This window comes from Camelus dromedarius, chromosome 21, assembly GCF_036321535.1.
Source record: "Camelus dromedarius isolate mCamDro1 chromosome 21, mCamDro1.pat, whole genome shotgun sequence".
In the NCBI taxonomy this organism is placed as follows: Eukaryota; Metazoa; Chordata; class Mammalia; order Artiodactyla; family Camelidae; genus Camelus; species Camelus dromedarius.
Window position 1 is genome coordinate 26,786,900 of NC_087456.1, and position 25,049 is coordinate 26,811,948.

The 25,049-nt window shown below is 37.9% G+C and overlaps 1 protein-coding gene across 3 annotated transcripts in view; it reads left to right on the forward strand.

Annotated features, from left to right (window-relative positions):
• The window catches only part of GPATCH2 (G-patch domain containing 2), a 137,446-nt gene that overhangs the window by 108,112 nt on the left and 4,285 nt on the right, over positions 1 to 25,049 (forward strand). The window contains exons 9-10 of one of the 3 annotated variants that reach the window (XM_064477285.1): positions 14,368 to 14,456; positions 15,891 to 16,098. The exons of 1 other annotated variant lie outside the window; for it this stretch is intronic. In XM_064477285.1, coding sequence (XP_064333355.1) covers positions 14,368 to 14,456; positions 15,891 to 15,898 — 97 coding nt within the window. In that variant the 3' untranslated portion in view covers positions 15,899 to 16,098. Of the gene's footprint in view, positions 1 to 14,367; positions 14,457 to 15,890; positions 16,099 to 25,049 lie in introns of those variants that run through there. One more of the 3 variants, XM_010993064.3, reaches the window with a different exon arrangement.

A 25,049-nucleotide genomic window follows, 5' to 3' on the forward strand; every position in this document is an offset into this window, starting at 1 on the left:
ACACAGGGGAAAAAAAAAGGATTTGCCATTTCGAAGTTACGTAATGTGTCCAGTGTGTGGTAAACAAAAAAGCAATCAAGTGCTCCCTGGTGAAACATTCATTACCATGTCCTCTCTTTCTTGAAATCTGACAGAGGAACTAGGTATTTTCAAATGACTTAAAGGATGCGCAGTCTCTCACCTCTGGAACAGCAGGTGAATTTGGCCGTGGTCACTAATAATGGAGAATAGTTAGCATGTGAAAGCTGTTCCAGTGACCCGTGGCTGAAATAAATAGGTCGTCTGAAGTCCACCTCCTTTAGGACAGGTGTCTGTTTCACAGTTGGCACTCTGCAAATTGGGCCTTTGATGAAATGGCCATAGACATGGAACTAACCTTCAACTCCCAGAGACGGTTCCCCCGGGAGATGGTGATGGTACACCTGCAGGGCCGTGTCACAGCAGCTTGTGTTGCTCCTGCTGCCTGGGTTAGAACTTCTGTGAGGGGGGCGTTTGGGGATCTGTTCATCCAGTGTGTACGTGTGCCAGAATACCTCCCAAAACAGCAAGCATTCCTAACTTGTTAAAGAAAATTGCTATAAAAATTAATATCCTAAATCAGCAATACAATGAACAAGGCCACTACTTGATAATTCACATCTTACAGTCCCCAGAATAAATTTAGTCAATCCATCTGCCACATAGAAAACACATTCAATTTAAAATACTATTTTGTGTTTCTAGAACAGACATTACATCAACTCTTGATTTTGAGGTATGTAACTGCTCAAAATATAACAGGAATCACCTGCAATCTAAAAATATTAGTGCATATATAGGTAATTAGAGTGTTTTAATGTTTCATCTAATAATTTGTACATATATTCAAATATTAAACTATTAACTATCGCTTGTTTGAGCTAATTTTAATTACCTTTCACTGATGAGCCAGTTTAAAAATAAATTCAAATATCACAAAATAAAGACTCACAGAGTTAGAACTATATTTTTAAACGAATCAATTTCTTTATGATCAGTATTTTTCCTCGCCCCTTCTCTGTAGAAACATTTTTTCGTCGCTCTGTCATGATTTGTTTGCATACTAAGATATTGTTGGGAATTTACCTTTGTTTATTTCATATACTTTTGATCAATTCCAACTCATGCCCAATTATATTATACTAAATTAACATAATTCAACAGATGTTGATATTTAAATGTTTTCTGGCATTCAAATCTTGGACAGCTGTCTTTGAGCTTGGGGAAAAGGCAAACATTTAGAGTTAAATGCTGAACATATGCTTAAATTACTAATTAGAAAGATGGAATAAAACCTATGCACTATCCTTTCTGAGGACAATAAACCTCAGACAGGGATTTCTGTCATCTTTTTACATCAAGTTATAGTCCAGGGGTGTATACAGACTAGATGACATAGGCTTCATGGATAACTTAATTTAATTTCAGATTTGATCACTTACAAATCATGGAAAATCTCACTAAGATGTGACAAACCTGTAATGACTTCAAATTGGCAGTCGTAAGAGTTGAAAAGATGCCTTTTCACTTATAATTCCAAGATAGTAAAAGCAGTTTTTAACAATATTTTATTTTGGAAAATGTCATCATATGCAGAAATACAGAGAAAAACATAAACTCACTGTACGCATCAACGGGCTTAGGTAACTATGTGTGTCCAGCCTTGTTTCATCTATATCCCTACCCCCAAGCCCATCTATCGTATTATTTCAACTGAAATATATCAGTATGTTTCTCTCAAAAACAACAGCCTCCTAAAAAACCAAGTACTACTATCACATCTACTAAAAAAGCAATAATTCTTCAATGTCTATGAATGTATGTATATGTGTGTGTTTCTATACAGTTGATACTCAGATGTCTACAGTTATTTCATGATCTTTTCTCTTACACATTGTTTGAATTGGCATCCAAATGAGATCTGTTCAAATTGGTTGGTATATATCTCAAGTTCCCGTTGACTTATGAACTCTCCTCCCCCTTTGTTTTTTTCCTTGAAATTTTTTGTTTGAAGAGGTCAAGTTGTTTGTCCTGTGTAGTTTCCTACATCTGAGGAATGTTGCTGATTTTATCCACGTGGTGTCATTTAACATATTCCTCTGTCCCTTGTGCTTTCTGTGATGGGCATTTCAATCTAGAGAATCGATTAGATTCAGATTCAGTTTTGTTGTTTTGTTTGGGCAAAACTGTTTCAGAGGTGGTGGCCTGTACTTCCCCCCTTCCATGTCTCCTTCTGTGGTTTATCAGCCAGAAAGGTCATTGCCCAGATTCTTTCATTAAGGCTTACAGAATGGTGGTGTATTAATTCTGTCATTTCACTTTGGTTTATTAATTGGATTACTTCTGTTTAAAACTTAGCCTCTTCAAATACTTGATTACTCTGAGACACAGATATGTAGGAAAAACATGACAAATACTTGATCCTTTCTCTTTAGTTACCAGTTTTCAAAATTAATTGGTTCCTTACATTAAGCAGAGGTGACCAGCCCTAGTCCCCTTCCCCTGTTGGGGGTGGGAGGGGGGCAGTTTGCAGTCAGTCCTCTGCTCTGCGCACTGCTGGAGTAAGCTAGGAACCTCCTTGCCCTTCTCATCCCTCTCCCATTCAATTTGAAGTAAATCATTTCTCTGATAGTACCTTTAGGACAGTCCACAAATTCATTCTGTTTTTCCTATACAGTTTTTATCTCTCTCCATTTTTTTAGGTCCTTGTACTGTATGTACATTATCTGAACATATAGCCATGCAATACTGTACTGTCTCCTTAGTTGCAGTACTAGCCTTGGTTTTAGTCCAGTGCACTTAGTTTTAATTCTATAAATAAATGTATTTGTAACGATCCCTATCTAGTGCACGCCAGCTGGGAACTCCAGTTGAAATGAATTAGGAGAATCCTGAAGTGCTCTTCCTCCTGATTATTGAACATTAGGGTTCGTGGAGTCATCACAGTCTTCCAGGTGCCTTGCCCAGCTATTACAGTGTATTTCACAGTCTAGTAAACGTTTACTAACAAATCTGAAAAAATGTTATGTACATAACATTCACTCATCTGCCAAAAACTATTATAGAAGAGGAGGAACTGAAAGTACTCCTTCCACAAAGTTTCACTTAGTGAAATGCAAAACTACGTAGAAAGGAAAACACCTTCCTATCAAGGTGCCCGCATGGACTTTAAAAGCTGGTTTACACGTACAAGCTTGATTTTGCAGATATTTATATCCGGAAGCCCAAGATACGGCCCAAATAAGTCTTCTATCTCCATAAGTAAGCATTTATTTATTATAGAAATTGGAACCTCAATAAAAATATTATCCTAAAACAAGTTACTATAAAAACTCTGGCACGCCCTGTTAAATTTCATTCAATAGCTATTTAGTAAGTGTCTGAATTGGCGAGGCTTGTAAGAGCTATGGGAAATTCACTTAAAAAAGTAAATCAGATGTGGACCCCACGGTCTTCAAGGAATACACGGTCTAGCTGGAGTATTAGTTCATGTGCCTGCATAGCTGTAGTTTATGGTAGAAAACACTATTTTCTCCAAGGAATGAGGGATTATTCTGGCAACGGCCATCAGAAAAGGCAGCATAAAGGAGGTGGCATTTTTAACTGCGTCATAGATTCCCAGCTGAATTCCACCAATAAGCAATAATGGAACCTAAATTCAGTAAGTTTGCGTTAAACGGTAACGCTACCTGACATGTTCCAAGGTAGAAATAACTCCTTACAACTTTCAGAAGTTTAAGACGTCCTGGCCATTATTGAACTATCCAGTCCTCATTAGCCTCCATAAGGAGGTACAAGTGGAAACCATATTTTCCCTTGCTCTTCAGTAGTCATACTCGGCAAATGTACGTTACAGCACATAGAATTATGACATGACCCTAAGTCACCTCCCGACAAGCAAAGTGACAGGACACTTTACAGAAATCAAAGCTGAGCTCAGTCTTAAGCCTGTGTCTGCCAACCCAACCATGTGAGTCAATTGTAGACTCCTGAATGATCAAAACCTCTCCACTTCCAGAGCTTGGAAGTTGGATCTGTTGGAAATGGATCTATATTTGACTCCATCCCTTGATTAGAGCAGTAACCTTCTGTCTATAGCTGTGATCAAATCAAGAATTATATTTACAAAACATTATGGACAGGCATTTCCCACTGAATTCAGTCATCAGATTAGTCGATACACTGATTAATTCAATCAAACAGGCAGCTTCATTCTTTTTTTTTTTCTAGAGAATTTAAAATAATTGTGAATGGACAGATTTGTTGAATTTATTAGCACTTGATGCAGACAAAGAGAAATCATATCCTCCCACTGCTTCATATGTCCAGGCTCCCGCCGTACTGAATTGCTCACAGAGCCCCAGATACGGCCTCTCACATGGGCACCTCCAGGCATTTGTGCCTTTTCAGACATGTGCTCCCAGCTAGGGGCCTAGAATGCCTTACATGCTGGTTTGGAATTGAAATCATTTTCCCACATGATCGGTAGACTTTAACCCCTAGCAAATGAAAGCTGTATCTTTTTTATTTCTCAACCCTGTTTTATGGCATAGGGCATGGGGTGCGTTACAGTTTCAGTAGGCGTTTATTAAATGGAGTATAATAAACTAAGTTGAATGAAGTAGTGTGATATAGGGGGGAAAATGATTCTTTTGAGGCAAGCATTCATTGGTTCAAATATGAGAACTTTATTTTCTGTTTATGTGATCTTTGACAAGGAACCGTTTCTCTGGACCTCAGGTTCTTCAGACCTTGTAGTGGTTTTTGTAAGGATTAAACAAAATAAAGTCTATGGAGATGTTTGGCATAATAGCCATAATATAGCTGACACTCGGTAAGCTTGGATATTCCTGGTAATTCAGATAACAAATTCTAAGACTTAAGAAAATGACATGTATACAAAATAATTTTTAAAATAATAAAATGTGATCTCTGCCCTGCCCTTCTAACTCCCATCATTCCCTGAAGCTGGCGAAAGAAGCTCAGCACTTCTGCTCCAAAATGTTGCTGCACGTAAAGCTTGGTTTAGAGTCAGAAATAGCCAACTGGAGAACACAGTAAAAAAAAAATCAGTTCAACAAGCATACTCAGATATGCTGCACTGGATGAAGCGGAGGGGAAAATGAATAATACATGGACTTCACTCAAAAAAGTTAAGAATATTAGAAATACCCATAATTGTATTAATTATTTTATATGGCAGCAATACCAAAGGCCATCCTAAGAGACATTTCATAGTGTCTGACCAGAGAGAGAATGTGGGGTTATATCTGAATCTATAGTCTGATCTGATGGGTTTTATTTTTTTAATGTTAAGATGCAAGATGTTATCAGGATCAACATCCCAATTTTTAAATATAGACCCATACCTTCTTGCACTTAATGGAGATAGCCAAAAGAATTATGTTTATTTTGGGTAATTAATCTCTCCTAAGGGTCAACACTAGCTTTACCATTTTTAAAGAAAATTCGAAGGAACTTATTGTTGAAACTGTATATACTAAGATTCAGATTCCAGAAATGTAGAGTTAATAGCTAGGAATCCAGCAAATTGGCTCAATATCAGTTTACTAAGAGCCTGCCATGTCCTGGGTGCCATGGTGTGAAGAATAAAAGAATACTCCAAGATGCCTCAAATATCTTAGAATCTGCTTGGAGAGACAATATCAAAATTTGAACTCAGGCGAAATGAATTTTCCTCAATTTCCCCAAAGGGTAGCCTGCTCCTATCGCTGTGTGGATTTATTACACCGTATAGTAATGCCTTATTCATGTGTGTCTCCTGCGTTAGGCTCTGAGCCCCTTGATGGAAGGGGCTGCCTTTGCTGTTCCTTGTTTAACATCTAGTAAAATGTGATTCATAGTCAAGTTTTGTTAATTGCTGAGTAAGTGTCTTTGAGTGAATTTAAATAACAGTTTAAGAAAAGTGTTAACGATAGAAAATGCATGATTGATTGCCGAATGAAATGTTCAGGCAACATTTGTTACAGTAGTTTGATTTGTTTTGGCTCAATAAACATTTATTGTGCTTCTAATATATGATGGAGGCAAAACTAAGTTCTGCAAATTAGACTTGGTACTTGGCTTCAGGTTGTTTCCAGTGTATATTTTAAATGACAAGCCCCTCTAATCTGAAAGCAATTCGAGGTCATGCAATCAGATAACTGTAATGACAGAGCTACCTATGCACAGATTGATGAGAAATATAAAGAAAAAGCACTTGGAAAGATAATGAGGTTAGGAAAGTTTAAAGAAGAGAAAGAACATTGTGATTAAAATGCGCTGGAAGAACTTTGAAGGGAGAAAGGACAGGCTCTCAAAGATGGCGGAATTAGGAAACATGGAAAGAAAGTTTTTTCAAGTGGGCAGAACACATTGCTCATGTGTTAGCCCGTAGACGTGGACTTGGTGACTAGCAGTTCCTTCAAACAAAATCTGAAGGAATTAAACAAACATGGAAAGCATGGTATCAGTACCATGGAAGCTAAGATGTAATGGCAGTTCTCCCAAATAGACTTTTAGAAACCTTCCTGGATAATTTGCTCTCTAAAAAGATTATCTTTTCTCCAGATGTGAGAATTTCCTTATTCACATACATTCAGAATGTTCTAAAAGCTACCTGCATTGCATAAAGCAACCACCATCACCTTTCAGGTCCCATTTGTTTAGAGTAATGAGGAGGTACAAAAAGAAGAAGCATTTAAATGAGCTGTTTAGGGATATTGAAGTGTGTGTTTATTAACACCCAGAAGAAATGATATCATTAGAACAACAGAGCCTCAGGGCTTTAGGTAAAGCACGGAACACATTGCAGGGAGGAAGCAGGGCATCTCTGAAGTGGGAGGTGCCGATTGGTGGCCTAGAGAACACCTGTGGCAGTGGGCTGACCTCAGAAAGTCAAGTGGGTTTCAGACTGGCAAGACTTTCGTGGGTTTTTAGCAAGTTTTTGAAATGAAAATGAGTGCTTTATTCTTACGTGCTGTGACACATTTAAGGCAAGCAGAATCAAACACTAAGGAAAAATTTAACCTTCCTATTAACTACCCAGAAAACACCTACTTGTTGTTTAGAAATGACCCTCGTTTATACCCTTACGGTAGCGCATCAATAGTGTTCCAATGTAGTGAGCTTATACTGTCGTGTATTTATTTAGTCCTAACACACAGTAGGCGTTCTTCTGGCTGTATTATATATACCATCACGTCCCCTGGACTGTGTGATCCTGGGTAGATCACTTTTCTTTTCTGTGCCTTGGGCTTTTTATCTGTAAGGTGGAGGTGATATTAATAGTAAAATGAATAGCTGACAGTTGTCGATCCCTTACTTTGTGCAGGCACTGAGCCAGATGTTTTACACGAATGACCTTTTAAATAAAATCTTCAGAAAAACCTTTGAGGTAAATACTAATCTAATCACAGTTGCTGCAGGTGAAGAAACTGAGATAAAGAGAGTTTAAGTGACATGCCGAAGGTTGGGAAAAATCCTTCTCAAACTTTAAGTATGGTGACAGGTTGGCTCTTTTGGAGAACTAGTTGGGAAAACAGACATGGCTGCATCAGAGGCACAGAGGCTGCCAGGGAGTCGGGAGGATCAGCCCTCAGAACCGCGGCTCCCTCTGACACCTCGGCGTCCGCAGCGTGAACGGCCCCACCATGCCTTTGACGATGAATGCCTCCTGCTGCCAAAACCGCTTACGGTTATTAATTCTGTTGTTCGCTGTCTTCCAATTCATCTCGTTATAATTTGTACTTTTTATTGTCCCATGCTCATTGTAAAAATAAAGTCCAATATAAGTGTGAGGCATAAAGAAGGAAATTCCCCCAAAATGCCATCACACTGAGATGATCGTCACCAGTATTTTGGATTCAGTTTTTCCTTCAGAATTAAAAAAAAAACAAAACAAAACAAAAAAAAAACATTAGGAGGGGAAAGGTAATTAGGTTTACTTATTTACTTATTTTTCAAGGAGGTACAGGGAACTGAACCCAGGACCTGCTGTATGCTAAGCATAGTCTCTACCACTTGAGCTATACCCTCCCCCAACCCCTGCCACCAGTATTTTGTGGCACAGTTTAACATCCCTTTCTCCAAACACCTATGCATGGTCATTGATTTGGAAATATTTAGGGTATTATGAAGAAAGTCAAGCCGGATAAGCAGAAGGAAGAGGGTAGCATTTTAGAGACAACATGTGATAAGTGCAGATACTTGGATGAGGCTTTTTTTTAACTTACATTATTAAATTCTCTTGTTTGTGATGCTATAAGTAGAAAAGGTGGCCTGTGTGTACAGAATGGTTTAAACATTCCATAGAAGCTCTAAGATAGATATTTTCTATTTTAGATTATGAATACTAATTTGGTGTAAATCTACAGAGTCTAGTATTAATGTCTGTTAATGGTTCAGAATCAGATAAGAATCATGGACCCTTTTGCTAAAAAAGTATGCCGACACACCCTTTGCAGGTGATTTCATGAGGTTCCTGGACCACCTGAAGTCTCCCCTCTTCTCCTCCATCTCTGTCCTTGTTCAGCCACCACTGGCTCTGCTCTGAGGAGCCTAGAGAGTCCTCGGCTGGCGGCTGGCGGGGCAGTGAAACCGGTCCCCGAGCTCCCCAGGAGCCTCCTGACATCCAGCCGCCCCTCCCTCACACTCGCCGGGAGCTCCGGGGGGGGAAGTGCTTATTGTCGCACAGCCTGGCACAGAGGAAACGGAGTAAACATTACTTCCAGCAGCAGCCGCCTGTTACCTGTAACAGGATAAAGCAGATTAGGAAGAGGTAGGTCTGGACTTGAACTCTGATGAGATGGAAGAGGCACTGTCAGGACAGATCCATCTAAAGCTGTTGAGAGGGACTGCACACTGGCAGGCCGATCACTGTATCCAAGCCGGGTGGGGCCTCAGACAGCAGGGAATGGCAGGCTAATGGACGCAGAGTAAAGAACTGTCCCAGCAGGTAGGCAGTGCACAGGCGTGGGGGCCGGCAGCAGCTGACGCTTGGACAAGGTCAGCCCGCAGCATTAGAGAGAGGCATTTTAGCATCTGGGGAAGTCCAGGCAGTGACCTAAATCTGAAAGAGCTCAGCTGTCAGGAGGTTTATGATGGGACAGGATACGTCCAGAATAGAGCAAGGGCCCAATGACCGGGACACAAGTACTGCATTCAGTGCACTGTGTTAAACTACCCCTTGCTGAGGTCTGGACTGTTCCAGAGAGAGGGGAAATGGGCTTAAGACAGAATATGAAGTCCGATGACCAAAGCCACAGACAGAGAAGGCACCAGAACCAAGAATCGGGCAGGGTGTGATCAACGATACCAAATGCAAAGGGTTCTTCATGCAGCAGAAGGGGCCTGGAAGGACACCACCATTGAAAACAATGGTAGTTAATGCGATCCTGGTAGTTAAGAAACATTTATGCTCAACGGGACTTGGTACTTAACGTGCATTTCAGAAGGAGGGAGCTGGATGCTGGTGTTTTCCCGTTCGGTTAATATGTTGAGACGTATTGACACCGAATATCGGGGGGGCAGAGAGGGTAATCTGGATCTAGAAGGGGAGGCTCACGTAGGGCTGGATTTCCACCGCCTGCTCCTCCAGTGACACCACAGACCCGCTTCATTTCTGTGCAGCTGATGCCCTGTCCAGGCTTATATTTTTCTAACTGACAGTGAGTGTTCTTGCCAAATGCCAGGGCCCATAGTCACATCTGTTTGTCTCCCCTCTGCAGCTTGTCTGAGGCTGCTTGGGAACACATTTTATCCAGGGGGCAGCTTTAACTAGGCCTAATTCTCTGAAAAGCCTCTGTTTGTAAATGTGCGTGTACAGGGAGGAGACAAGTTCCTGTTTTCTTCTCTTTAATGTTATTGCGTTTGACACTGCCTGCTTCACCCTTGTCAGCCCATGTCGGGAGCCCAGTTCTCAGGCAAGGTGGTAGGATTTTTTGTCTTTCTCTGTTTTGTTTTGTTTTGTTTTGTTTTTTTATTATTATCTTTTTTTTTTAACTTTTTTCCCCCTAGATAAGATGCTCTGTTTCCTACCACCACATCATTTAAAGATGATGGAATAAACCAAGCAAAGTCTGTTTCAAAAGCAGAACAAAATGATTTCATTTTGAGCTCTGCTTTCTATTTATATTTAAGGGGAAAATTCTCAGAATCAGTACATGGGAAGCGATGTTTCAAATCATAACTAAGTGACAATGCTTATCACTCCCTAAGGAAACAGCATTATTTCTTTATCCTCCCCAGTGAAAGATACGTGTGTATTTATCCCCAGTATTTTAAGGTGTCAGTAGTTATAAAAGGATCAGGTTTTGACTTTCTTTCCTTTTCTTCATCCAAGCACATGCTCTAACTGAAATAAACAGACTGATAGCATTACTGGTAGTTTCCTTACAGTTACTGAAGGATCTTAAGTTTTTAATAGCGTCGGGTCTGTTTCAGGACAGTGTATTGTCATTCTTCAGAACACCGCACCACACACACAAAAAAGAACAGAAAACCAAAACTGCCATCTCTCACCTTGAATAATAATCCAAGTGTTCTGCTTTGCAAAGACAAGTGACTCATTTAGACCAAAGCACCTAGGCTGCCTTTGAGACATTCATTGATTTTAAATTAAAAAATAACTGCTCTGTTTTACATTAAGAGTGACAACTAAAGAACAGAGTAGGCCTTATTTAAGTTATTTGTAGCAACTCCATTGCACCTGTCTGAAGGGAAGGGGGGAGGACACACTTAAATGAGGTAATCTTACTGATCAATAATCCAGATCTCTCGATGCGCTGTAGCAGATAGTCAATTCTTGATAGAATTACTGAAAATACAGCTCGCTGTTTTTCTTATGGCTCGGGTCTTGGGTTCAGGGTACTGACTTTATTAACTTTAACTTTATTCTCCTTGAACGTTTGTCTCTTTTTCCTTTAATGTAACTATGTTGGGGTGGGGGAGGGAAGTTGAATAAAAACATTATATTCCACTTGTTCTGTAAAGATAGCCAGAAGGGAGTTTTCAGCCCTGCTGATGAGAAAAAGGTTTAGAAGGAGGAGTTGTTCTTGGATTTTGTTTTTCACCATCTTTGTAAACAGGCCTTCCTCATAAATTTTAATAGCATACAAAATTAATAAAGTTTTAAAGGCAATATTGACTTGGGAGAGTGACTTTTCAAGCAATGAGAAGCCTCCAGTTTCATACAACTAGTGCAAAGATGATGTAGAAACCAGCCATGTTAATTAATAGTCATCACTGGGCAGCTCCTGTGTGTTGGACCCTCAAATACTTCTAATTATTTCCAAAAAGAAACTTCTTAAGAAGGATGCTCCTGGCTACTTTTTTTAAAGCTTAGTTTGAACTTTAAATAAATCTAAAAGTAATAAAGACTGGCTTAGTTTTTAAAATAATCCAGAGTTAGGACTTTTCATTGACTGCCTTCTCACCTCTGCCCACCTCCTTACTCAGATATGTTAACACAGAGCAGTTTCATTGCGTGGCATTTTTGTATTATTCCTAATTATAATAGTGAAAAATGAACTGGGAGGAACTGTGTGTCTGGACTGTTCACAAACCTAGTTACCCTCTCAACACCAGCTCATCTGCATCCCATGAATCTGCCCAACTTTATTCTGCTAAATGACCTTGAATGCCTCCACATCAGATATAAACTCCAAATCCTTCATGGGGCGTATGTGGTCTAGCCCCAGTGTTCTTCCGTCATATTATACAGTTCTTTCTGTAAACAGTGCTTCCCAGATATCCTGAGCTACTCAAAAGTCTTTGAACAGAACAAACTCTATCATTTAGAAATACTTTCAGCAACAAATATAGAAAACCTGACCAGCAGTGGCTTAATCTAAGAATATAGATTATGTTTTAACAAGAGGATCAGAAGCAGATAGTCCGTACGTTGGTTTTCACAGCTCGATGACAGAAGAGCCACACTGCAGAATTCAGATTCCTACCTCATTCCCCTTTTCAGAATGTTACCTTCCCCTCCTCCTCAGCTAGTTCTGGTATCTGAGCCTGTCTGGCAGATGCTCTGCAGGAGGTAAACTACTCCAGCCTTTTCCTAGGGGGAGGTTGCAAGAGGGATCAGAGATATTAAAGGATAATTTTGTACCAAAGGGTAAAGTCGTGTCTCTTTTACTTATGTAAAGTGAATGTGTGTGTGAGATTTTATTTAACTCATTGATTAATGAGGGAACCAGGCAGATGTTATAATGGGTTCAAAGAAGCACAAATGTATATGGAGTAAAAGATATTGAAGGAATGTGCAGGTGGATGCAAACTGGGTTTTCCATAGAAGGGAGGATCCTCCTTCCTCAGGACAGAATCCATTTGGATTACAATAGACAAGAATTATTCCCACTGCTTTCAGATCTCTATAAGAATTGTCAAATAGCTCCCGTAGAAGCAGAATCAGGTGACTACAGAGCCATACTCTAGAAGTATGGTTTTCCATGGAAGCACAGATTTTTCCCTACAAAGAAAAATGGTATTTTCAATAAACATGTTTAGGATTGTTATAAGGACGGAATTATGTAATCTCTAGTAATAGATTATAAAGTTCATGGTGCCGGCCATTACCACCACTGTCCCTAATTATTTCATGTATTTATGACTTAATCTCCCCATATGGACTTAAAACTCTTCCAGTAATAAAAATTGAAGATTCCATTTCCTTTGTATCTTCCGTCTCCTTTTTCCTACTCTCCTCATTTGCACCATCACTATGGGGTCTCATGCTTGATCAGTAGTAGATACTAGTAAGTGCTTGCTGAATAAGTGAATTTATTAATTTTTATAAAAAAGATGTGTTTTATAAAAAGGATGAGATTTAAATTTTTTTTAATTTCTATGTAGTTTTTTAGAAAAATCGATGTGTAACCATTTATGTTTTCTTGGCATTATAAACCAAGACTGCACCTCAAAATCCAATAAAAATGTTATAGTCATGCATGTTAATAAACATTTTGACATAGATATGTGTACGTATTTGTGCAAAGTTAGTCATTTATTGAATGAACTAATTTTTTAAATATTTTAATAATAATAAAGATTTATTCTGTAAAAGAGAAACAGTATGCACTCAATACAAAGAGAAGAGAACTAGACAAAACTCGTTTGCTTTTACCAATGTTGATAGATTTTCACAGTATATTTCTTTGGTTATATATACTTCTTGGATTAGCCAGATCATTAATTTTACTTTACTTTGTGCATTATAGAAAGAATCTATATTTAAAGTAATTTTACTACCCAGCTCCAATTTTTTATTATATTTAAACACCTAAGTATAAGTGTGTAAGTATATATTTTGAGTTTTACTTGAATTAATTTTTTCTTTTAAATTTTTCTCTAATAATCTTGTTTTGAAATTGGGTTCTATAAAACTTCAGGATATTACCAGACATCTCCATGAATTACTAAAAAAAAAAAAATGCTTTCTAATAAACACGCTTTGTTTATTTCTGCTTCATGATCCCGGGACACTATCCCAACCCCATCTCAGGGATTATGATCCATGAAATGAACACACAGTCTTCTATAGCTTGAAAAATTTGAAGATTTTTAAATCTCTTCCCTCTTCTTCAGTTTGTCTTGATTTCCAATTGAGCCATTTCTAATTTTTCCAAAACTCTTAAATTTCGGGGTCCATGATTAGACAGAACAATCTAATCCTGACTAGCTTCAAAATTGGCAGATCTGCTTCTCAGTTCTTATACAACATGTCTTTGAAATGTTATCCTATATCATGTTGCCCCGTTTAGTATCAGTAGAGCAGCATTAATGCAATCAAATTATGTTTCCTCACCTAGCTAATACATAATTAACTAAAGAGTTCTAATCATGTGAATTATAAGGAAGAACATCACTATTTCCTTTTATTTTTAAATGTTCCGAGAGAATTCACTGCTGCGTAATATCCTGAAAGAAATTGATCATACTTTTCCTGTAATATATGTTGTTCTGACAGTAAAGCATTAGTAACCAATTGATAACCTAGCAACAATATTGTGATCTCTTTAGAATAATTAATCTTAGCTATTTTCCTGTCAGAAGCAACAGTGCTTGATTTTATGTTGAGCCAGAAAGATTGCCAGTTTTGAAAATTAAAAAGCATTCCTTTTATATTATTCATTCCAGTAACAATTTATGATGGCGCATTTAGCTGCTGAACGCTTGTCAACAAACGTAATTATGTTTCGATATAAACAAGATTGGTGGTTTTACTATGCCGCTCCATCTTTGTTGAGAATGTTTTGATTTAGGTTCAGATTATACAAGCTGTGTATTTATGTGTCATTTTTTTCCCCTCCTTTGTTAATAGTTTTTTCTGATAATTACTTGTAGGCAAACAAGCATGCACTTAGGATCCCTATGCACGGGAGATATCAAACGGAGAAGAAAAGCTGCACCTTTGCCTGGACCTACTACCACAGGTAAAAGACAAGGGCTCTGCGCAGAGCACACCTACAAAGTTCATAAAGCATCCAGAGTAAAATGCGGATAATCCTTAATCACTTGCACTGAGGACGAGGCACAGTGCCAAGAAACTAAAAAAGCAGATCATTTCCCTTCGGTGTCTGGATGTGTTGTATGTTCCTTGTGTAGGTTTTTCAGGCAGCAATCACAAAAGTATCTCCTACACACCTGCCCAAATGCAAGACTTTGTGTAGGTCTTAAAGGATACAAAAACTTCAGAGGTGGTGTTTTTGGCCTCAAGAAAGTTACAAGCTTGTTGGGAAAACAAGGCATAAGTAGATGAAAAGGTAAATCACCCCAGAAGAGACAAATAGTAAAGAATTCGAAAGTATTGAAGCAGCCTCAAAACCCAAGGCCCATGTTGTAGTAGGCGGCCACCTGGCCATGAATGTGGCCATCTGATTTCCAGTCCCAGGTGTGCAGCAATCTGAGATCCATCTTTCCTGACTTAGACAGGTTAGCATTAGACTAAAAAAATTTGCATCATTTCCACCTCAAAAACCACATCATTCTAATAGCATGTCATTCTACTGAGCATGGTCCAGGGAAAACCACAAGTGCTGAGCACAGAGAGGTCATTATACCAGAGGGGACAGGAAGCCTTCCTACGCTTGGTAATGAACTATATGAATAAGATTAGCATGCATTGCAAAATCTCATGCAGGAGCAGTGTTGTAAGGGAGGTAGAAATAAAAACCTGTGATCGGATGGAGCCAACTGGGCATTAAAATGTAGACACCCACATAGGAATAAGCAACAATTAACTGTAATGGGTTTGTGATGCCGCAAACTATGAGCAAATGTTTTCTGTGTAGATACTTGATCAGTTACAATGCTGCTATTATAACATTGGCTTATTGCCTGGGATCCTTAACCATTCAAATTTATAAATGGTCTCTCTCAACTTCATTTGGTAAATCTTTTATAGAAAGAGTGATTTTTTTTTCCATGATTAATTATAGAATAGGAAAATAAGATTCATATCAACAGGAGAGTAAGCAGTGAGAAGGGAAGGAAATATAGAGAGATACAGATATATGTAGATACATAGGTATTTCTTGACATGATGATTTCAAAGGAAATAAAAGATGTGAAGCTTAAATTCTCTATTTAGGAGACCTATCCCTACTAGTTCAGCACTAGAAAAACTAAAGAATAACTTAAAATTGGAGCACCCATAATACAGTTGCTCCATCCACATAAAGTGCTACATTGTGAAATTCTGCGTGTAGTTGTAAGTGTAACATCTGATCTTCATCCTCGACTTTGTTGAATTTTCAGAATTTGGAAGTAGGAAACACCTGTGTGCAGAATGTGTTTGTATTTATGTAGAATAATATTCACCACTTAATAGGGTACCAGAACCTTATTATTTGATTTTATCTTTGCAGCAACTTGATAACATAGGTGTTACTATCACCACTTTGCCCACAAAATGAAGATTCAGAGTGTTAGGTTCTTCTTAGCTACCCAAGAGGACATAATGATTGAAGGGCAAAGGGAGGATTCAAGCCGACAGCTGCATGACGCCTAAACCCATGTTCTTTTCATGACAACATACTCATGGCCTTTCTGTAAGAATATATATGTAAAGACCACCTTATTCCATATGTTTTATGCAATCATATATGTGGATATAGACTATTATGCAGTTTATATAATTTGTTTGTATTTATACAGACTATTATGTATCTTAAGTGCTGTAGAAGATGTATCTAAATTTGCTGTGCAGAAATACAGAACATGCATTAGAGGACTTCAAATATATCTCTTCTTACAGGAACATAGAGCCACTTTTAGATCGAATACATGTCATAAGTTCTTCAATTTAAGTCTTTCACAAGGCAAGTGTAGGACTCTTTAATATTCCCATTCCGGTTGAATGGTCCCCTGAATTCTCTTATCTTTCAATGATTCAAACATTGGTGGCAGAAATAGTACAAGAACAGTCTTAGGAATGTGACTGAAGTGCCTCAGAGCCAGCAATAAGGAAGAGAGAGTGTCCGGGTCAGGTCCGAACACTCTGCACATATGTGAAGTGAGGAGGAAAATGCCTAATAGTTGGGGAGAGGATAATATAATTATTTCTACAAGGTGATTTCGATGTTACAACTCAGTAGCATCAGAGGAAGTCATTTATACGGAATGTGGGTATAAACATTAAACTTTACCCTAAAACATTCATAATCTCACGGCAGCGTATTCCGGCTGGGACATTTCAGAACTGTTGTGCTTCCCATAAGACTCAAGATTTTGATTATATTACTGGACTTTTTACTTAAAAGGATATAATTCATAGAAATTTAATGCGTTTTTGTAATTACTCAAATAGTATTGGAGTAGGAGACTTATATTACTCATTTTCAGCGCATTTTTTTAAATCCGCGCATAACTGGTCCTCTCAGAGAGGAAGAGAATGAGGTTATTGAAAAGTCCTCAGTTTTAAAGAGTATCTTCTAAAACTAATGAACTCTAAGGTGAAGATTATCATCCAAACACAAGACTCAAGTCGGAAATGCTTTTGCATAAATAAACTTTGATAATGAGGTTATGAATCCTAGATCATCTTGTCTCTGAAAATTACGGTTTTCAAATTCTGGAATATAGTCAGTCACATAACAGTCTCCTATTTGCAAGCTTCTGAACTGGAGTTAGCGTGTAGAATTAAAGAAACTATTCTGACTGTTTTAGAGGCCCTTGCAGACTTCCTTAAAAAACACACATTAAATTAAAATATATTTTCACAGTTCCTTCTACCTTTAGTCAGCACTCAGTCTAAGCTGGAAAAATACAGGAGAAGGTAACACTCTCATATGCAGTCGGGAATAAGAGTTAAAAGGCTGACAGCTTGAATGTTGTTTAACGATCCCTTCTGATTTATATATGAAATATTATGTGGTCAAACAGCAGGTTTTGAACAAGATTTGGCAAAAAATTGTCAGGAAACTATACTTAGGCACTTGAACATCCCAAACTGGGTTTATACGACAATTTAAGATGCTAAAGATCAACACTTCTATATTGTATTTATAATAAATAATATCGTATAAAAGATTTAAAGCCCCCTGTGAAATTAATAACGCCAAATCTGATCATCTTTACCTGCTGGTGTATTGAAAATTTTACTCGCCCTGTTGTAACAGTAACTTCGAAGCACAATTTGAGTCCCTTTTAAGGCTGTAGAGTAGCCAGCAGTGTTATCGGTTAACATTTATTAATTGTGACAGGAACACCGAATTTATTTCAGTGCTTTAGCTTATTTACTGCTCTTCACCTTTGTATTTTGTATTGACACAGTAAAATGAATATTGATAAGGTTAGGTATTGATTTTTAAATGTATGGCTTGTTCTCTGCCTCATTCAAAGTCACATACCAAAAGATAGTGGATGTCTCAGTTGCTAAGGATGTAGACTTAAACTATTATAAAATCAAGAACTGTTGAAGCAATAAGGTTTGCCAGGAGAATGCATTTTATAGTTTGAAAAATGTCATCTGTAAAGGTGAAGAAAAGCAGTGAGCAAAGATAGGAGGAATATTATCAACACGTTTTTAAAAGGCCATCAGCAATGTTGGTTATGGTCTTGTGTTTTTGGTAGAAGTCATAGCTTATTGAGGATTTGATAGTAAAAAGATTTAAATATGTTTATTGAGATATTGTGGCTACCACATTTTTAAAAAAATATTTTGTCCACTATGTAGTAATAAACTCATTGCTATCCACAGTATTTGCTGTTGCTATTTTGCTTTCATTGAAATATTTTCATAGGGAAAATATTCATCATAACTAGTGGACCATTTTTCTCTACATTTTAAATTATGCAGAGAGATGCCTACTGAAGGTCAGTATTTCGGTATATACATTTCTCCGGGGTAACTGTGCCTTCATGACGTGTAAGTTCTTGGCAAAAGGTTGCATTGCAGCTTTCTGTGACTTTTCTGTTTTTTTCCTCTGCTTCCTACTAATATTTCAATAATAAAATAATCTTTAGGAATATATAAAGTAATAAAGGCAGGTTGCAAATTATAAGAGGTGAAGATTTTTAAAAGGTGCTTTTTTTATTGAAGTTTAATTAATTTACAATGTTGTGTTAGTTTCTGGAGGGTATATAGCATAGTGATTCAGTTATACGTGTATATTTATTCTTTTTCACATTCTTTTTCATTATAGGTTATTATAAGATATTGAATGTAGTTCTCTGTGCTGTACAGTAGGACCTTATTGCTCATCTATTTTATATATAGTCATGTGGCTAATCCCAAACTCCTAATTTATCCCTCTCCCTCTTCCCCTTTGGCAACCATAAGTTTGTCTTCTATGCCTATGTGTCTCTTTCCGTTCTATAAGTAAGTTCATGTGTATCTTTTTTTAATTTAGATTCCACATGTAAGTGATATCATATACTTGTCTTTCTCTGTTTTACTTAGTTCACTTAGCATAATGCCCACTTAGTCCTTCCATGTTGCTGCAAATAGCAAAATTTTGTTCTTTTTTATGGCTGAGTAGTATTCCTGTGTGTGTGTGTGTTTATACACACCACATCTTCTTCATCCAGTCATCTGTCAGTGGACATTTAGGTTGCTTCCATGTCTTGGCTATTTAAATAGTGCTGCTATGAACATTGGGGTGCTTGTATCTTTTTAAATTAGAGTTTCCTTAGGATATATGCCCAAGAGTAGGATTGCTGGATCCAATGGTAATTCTATTTTTAGTTTTTTAAGTAATCATCATACTGTTCTCCATAGTGGCTGCACCAAATTACATTCCCACCAGTAGTGTAGGAGGGTTCCCTTTTCTCTGCACCCTCTCCAGCATTTATTGTTTGTGGACTTTTGAATGATGGGCATTCTTACTGGTGTGAGGTGATACCTCATTGTAGTTTTGATTTGCATTTCTCTGATAATTAGTGATATTGAGCATCTTTGCATACGCCTGTTGGCCATCTGTGTGTGTTCTTTGGAGAAATGTCTATTTAGGTCTTCTGCCCATTTTTTGATTGGGTTGTTTGTTTTTTGTTACTGAGTTGTATGAACTGTTTATACAGTTAAAAATTAAGCCCTGGTCAGTCACATTGTTTGCAAATAGTTTCTCCCAGTTCATAGGTTGTCTTTTTGTTTTGTTTATGGTTTCCTTTGCTGTGCCAAAGCTTATAAGTTAGATTAGGCCCCATTTGTTTATTTTTGCTTTTATTTCAATTGCCTTGGGAGACTGGAAAAGGTGAACTTTTAATTAAAAGTCATACTGAGCATCATTAGGAGATATTTGGGGTACCCAGGCTCCTTTTCAAGGTGCTGTATCTCTTCATTTGTCCAAATCTATCTTATCAATAATTACATTTTTATTTTCTTTTATTGCTGGATTTCTTTGACCACTATAGGTTTTCTTATCTCTTCCAGGATTTTAAAACAGGCAGATTTTTTTTTGGAGGGGGGGTGGCTTATTGTTATTAATTTTGAAACCAAACTATATCCAAACATATCAAAAGCCTAGGTAATATATATCTCTCCCCCTTTTGGATCTATGGACCACCAGACTACCTTTCAGTTATGTGTCTCAGAGTTTTCAACAGCCCTCCATTGCCATATGGTACAAGAAACACTTAGACAGAGGATAAGCACACATATTAGATAGAAAATCATTGCTATTCCAACTATTTTCATATTTATAATCTTTTATGACTAAACAGTTTGAAAATACTCCTGGAAATGCTTAATAAAAATACTCCTGGACATTTCATCTAAAGAGAAAAAACTCTCTCTTTAGATGCATAGTTGTGACTACAGGAAGGAAAGAGAGAAATGGTCCTAAGCAGCCCCCATGCCTATTCCAGCCTCAGAAACCTTGAGACAGGTTGGTTTGTGCCCTCGCAGAAGGAGAACCAAGCCAGGGAGCTGGGTGTAAGGCTCCTTATCAATCCAGAACCTCTGAAAAGCTCTACCTTCAGAACAGGGCATGCTAGAAACAAAACTCACCCACAAGCAAAGGGAAATAAAAAACCGGGTGTCTGGTCTCCAAGTAGAAAGCTCTCTGAAGATTTGTAACCAAGAGCCTACCCTCACGTGAGTTTCTGGTTTAAAATTACACTGAGCCAAAAATGATCATAAAAACTGGTCTCTGAAGCACATGCGGAACCACTCTAGTGGTGCCTGCCTTCAACCTCAAGCCTCAAGAATCAAGTGAAACCTACAGAAGATGACCTCACAGATCAAAACTGAGAGAATTAGTTATAAAAACAGATGCAGAAACGAAAGGGAATAACTGGAAAAAGGAAAGACACATATGGTAAAGAACCATGTAGAATTTTGAGATTATTTTATTTATTATGAAAAATCTTGAAAATGATAAACTCACTGGATGAGTTGAAGAGCATATTAGACACAGCCAAAAAAATCAGAGAATTTTAAGAGTGATCTGAAGAAACTACCTAAAAGAAGCACAAAGGGATAAAAATATGGGAAATATAAGAGAATAACCAAGGTACCTGAAGGAGCATGAAGTTCAATACTCATCTGATAAAACTTCCAGAAAAAGTAGGAAGAATAGGGAGATATCCTATTCCAGGAGAATGGAGACAGAATTCAGTGATAATGACAGAATTTTTACAACTGAAGATAAACTCGAATCTTCATACTCAAAAAACAGAAGTCTTTACGGGGAAACAGTAAATATAAATGAAGTCATACTATCGTAAAACTTCAGAACAGCAAAGACAAAGAGAAGAACTTAAGAGCCGTTTACTCACTATGTGGTACCAGTCAAGTACTTCATCTCTCTGAGACCCATTACAATTCCTCCCTTGCACAGTTGTTAATAAGGAATTTAGATGGTGAAATGTCAGATGCCTAACAAGTAAACCACATGCCAGGTACGTGGTAGGTAAACCATGAAGGGTCTTCTTTATATTATAGCAAAGAAACATCCCTGTGTGCCTTCAGAACCAATGCAGTTTTAAGATTTGTTTTAGTTTTTTGAAAACACTATTCTTTGATCCATAATCATTCCAGAAGAAATATATTTCGGTATAACCAAAACATCAGTTAATAAAAACACTCCCTTCTCCAAACATGTCAATACAGACCATGTCTTTCATTCTCAACTGTACAAAGTTTTTAATCACTTCGGAAGAAAAAAACCTAATGTTACATTTCATTGTTTAGAAAGAAAAATATATGGTATCACTCATATGTGGAATCTAAAAAAGAAAAAAGAAAGAGGACACTAATGAACTCATCTACAAAACAGAAACAGACTCACATAGTACACAATTTTACAGTTACCGGTGGAAAGGGATAAATTTGGGAGTCTGAGATTTGCAAATGTTAGCCACTATATGTAAAAACAGATTTTAAAAAATTTCTTCTGTAGAGCACAGGGAACTATATTCAATATCTTATAATAACCTTTAATGAAAAAGAATATGAAAACGAATATATGTATGTATATGCATGACTGGGACATTGGGCTGTACACCAGAAGTTGACACATTGCAACTGACTATACTTCAATTTTAAAAAAAAGAAAAAAAAATTAAGTGCCTTGTATTTTTAAGCAGTTAACTGTTTGAACTGATTTTAACAGAATTCACATGAAAAACATCTGCAATTTTGCAGAGTGTAAAATGGTCTGAATTAGGCTTTTCCATATTAAAAAATGAAACAGTTAAAACGTTTGACAGAGTAGTAACACCTACCACTTGCCCACGTCTCAAACTGTGCTCAGTGCTGTTTCTTAACAGCAAAGATCCACGTCCCTAAATTAGTTACTGAGAACAGAGGACAGTATTGCAACTTGCAATTTTAATGACATCACAAACAATAACAGCAGGAGCCCTGCTCTTCAGCTGGCTGGTAGAGTGATGGGGAGAGAGGACGGGACGAAAGACGGAGCACAGACCATGAAAAGCCTTCTGAATACGGGGTCGGGCCTGAAGCGAGTGCCCTCGCTGTTATGTGGGAAGCAGCATGTGTCACCTCCCCTTCCATTGGCTGTTTATCCAACATCAATACAACACTTTAGGAGCCAAATTACTAAACAAGCTGCCAATTAGGCCTGCAGTCAGCTGGATAGATTAGCAGCTAAGAGAGGCCGATACAAGATTTTCATCTCTTGAGCCAATTACGCAAGTGAATTACCATCCACAATACTCTTTGGAAGATTTGAGGGGGAAAGGACTGACTCAGCTGTAATAGATACAAGAGACCCAGTACAAAGGGGGCCGGGAGCGGGAGCTGGCGGAAGGGTTAGCAGGCTACGGATTGCTAAAATTGCCCGAGCAGGAGGAGAGCCTCCTAGGAAAGGACTTAAAGGATTTAGCACCGCCAGGAGCCAAAGAAAAGGAAATTATGGTTGTTGGATGCTGTGCTGAGACTGAGCTGTTCCACTCCCATGTCTTAATCTCATAAAAGAAGGATGAGAGACCAACAGTAGATCTCACTCTAGAGTCATTTTCCATGAAAAATGATGTATCTGTTTTTTTTTTTTTTAAGTTGTATAGAAAAGCCACTGTTTTTTGTTTGTTTCGGGAATCTGTGTTTCTATGGGGAAAGATTTAGCATTTGAGAAATTAAATACTCTTTTTTTTATTTTAAAGATAATGCTTTATTTTATTTCATTTTTATCAAGAAAAGAAATGAAACCAGCATTAAGAAGAAAGAGAATGAAGTCTTTTCTCCCTATCTGAAAACCAAGCATGGGAGGACTAGGGTACCCACGTCTGGGCCACCATGCTTGAAACACCAGCATTTTTAAATTATAATAGTGAATCGGTTATTTGCTCTTCACTTCAGAACCGAGAATTGACCACAGTTTAGCAGTTTTCACAGAGATGTTTTAAATTGGCCTCATATTTTTTTTCTTAACTATTAAACACATTTTATACCTGAACATTTGTGTATCAAAAATATGATTAAGCAGATGTGCAGGCTAAAGCAGTATTAAGGCCTCTGATCTGATCCTAGCTTATAGATGGAATTAAATTAATTCATGGCAATCGCTAAAAAATTAGGGACAGAAGGCAAAATGCTAGTACACCATTAACCTGACATACCTGATCAGCAGCTGTTCTGAAAAAAATCAGATGCCTTGGTGGTCTGTCTTTGTTGTCACCGTTACCATAATTCCAAAATAAAAACTTAATTGCTGTTTTGTTATTATATTAAACAAAAAGCTTCTCTTTGTTTTGTTTTATTTGGTAAGAGGACGATTTTTTTATATTTTATATGTATTTATATGCATATTTTATAGTTAAATATATATATAAAATCTTCATATAGGTGTATTTTGCCTTTGTCAGGAAGGAGGCAAATGATGTTAGTCAAGAATTTTTCTTTGATACCAGCCATTCAAGCAGTTCGCAATTGAAGGTTTTCTCTATTACATGTGAAGATACTTGTTTTCAGTGAGCCAAGAGCCAATGTGACAAATCCAAAACCAACTCATTATTGCGGCAACCCACTTCTCACGCCCTGTAATGAAGTTAGCAGATGGCAGCAGTGTACCCTATTCTCGGTCTTAAAATGCACCAAAAATGGAGACTATCAAAATGTTCAAGAAAGGTCTTTCAAAAATCAGTTGAAGATTGCTCCGTAGTTTCAGTTATAAAACTCTTCGGTTTTAGCTATAAACTCATCAGTTCAGTTGTAAAACTCGTCCTTGGCACTTTGCAGGTATAAGATTCTCTAAGTTAGAATCATGAGGAACAACCCACTTGCCGTTCCCCAGAAGGACAGATGAAACCTAGTGTAACTTCAACCTTGACATTTCTTTTATTATTTATTATCATTTTATTTTTCACTGTGAAAGACTTACACCAGAGAATATGTGGAAATGTGTAGGTGCTGTCCTCTGTAGTCCCCTCTGTAGGTAATATTTATGTTACTATTATTGGTGTTCAAGGATCCTTCTGGTGCCTCATATCACCATCCTAAACGCAGTCTTAGAGGAAGCAGTAGGACCAAGAGTCCCCATCCTGGGGGGTGGAGGGGGGGGGTGTCGAAAGTGCTGTCACAGTCCCAAATCAGAGATGGATGATGATGGGAAAGAGGTGGAGGGACGATGTGGGTTGGGATCAGAGAGCCATCTGACTCAAGCCTTTGAGAGTAGTGAGTGATTTTGTGAACAACTTCCCATTTCAACCCTCAGACGGTCTCGGAAAACACAGCCCACATTTCAGAGCAGAAATACACTGGATCCAGGACTGAGCTGGTGTGCCGCAGGCATCCCGCAGACCTCTGGAAAGTGGGCCACCTGTCTCCCTGGAGGCCTGGGGAGGGAATGGCCGGCAGACACTAGCCCTGTAAGTTCGTGGCCTCCGAGTCCTACAGCGGCCTTTTTGGGAGGCCCTGGTAGAGGAGACTCCACTGAATATCTTCTCACTAAGACAAAGGTTGTTTTAAGATAACTTCATCCCTTTTCTTTCCACACAGCCTCTCCTATTAGTTTGTTTGATCATCACTTCCTTAATTATCAAGGAAGAGTAACCACAAGAAATGATCCGGTAACTGAGTTTTGATTGCTTTGTATTAACGCCTGTCTTACAGACGAGAAGACAGC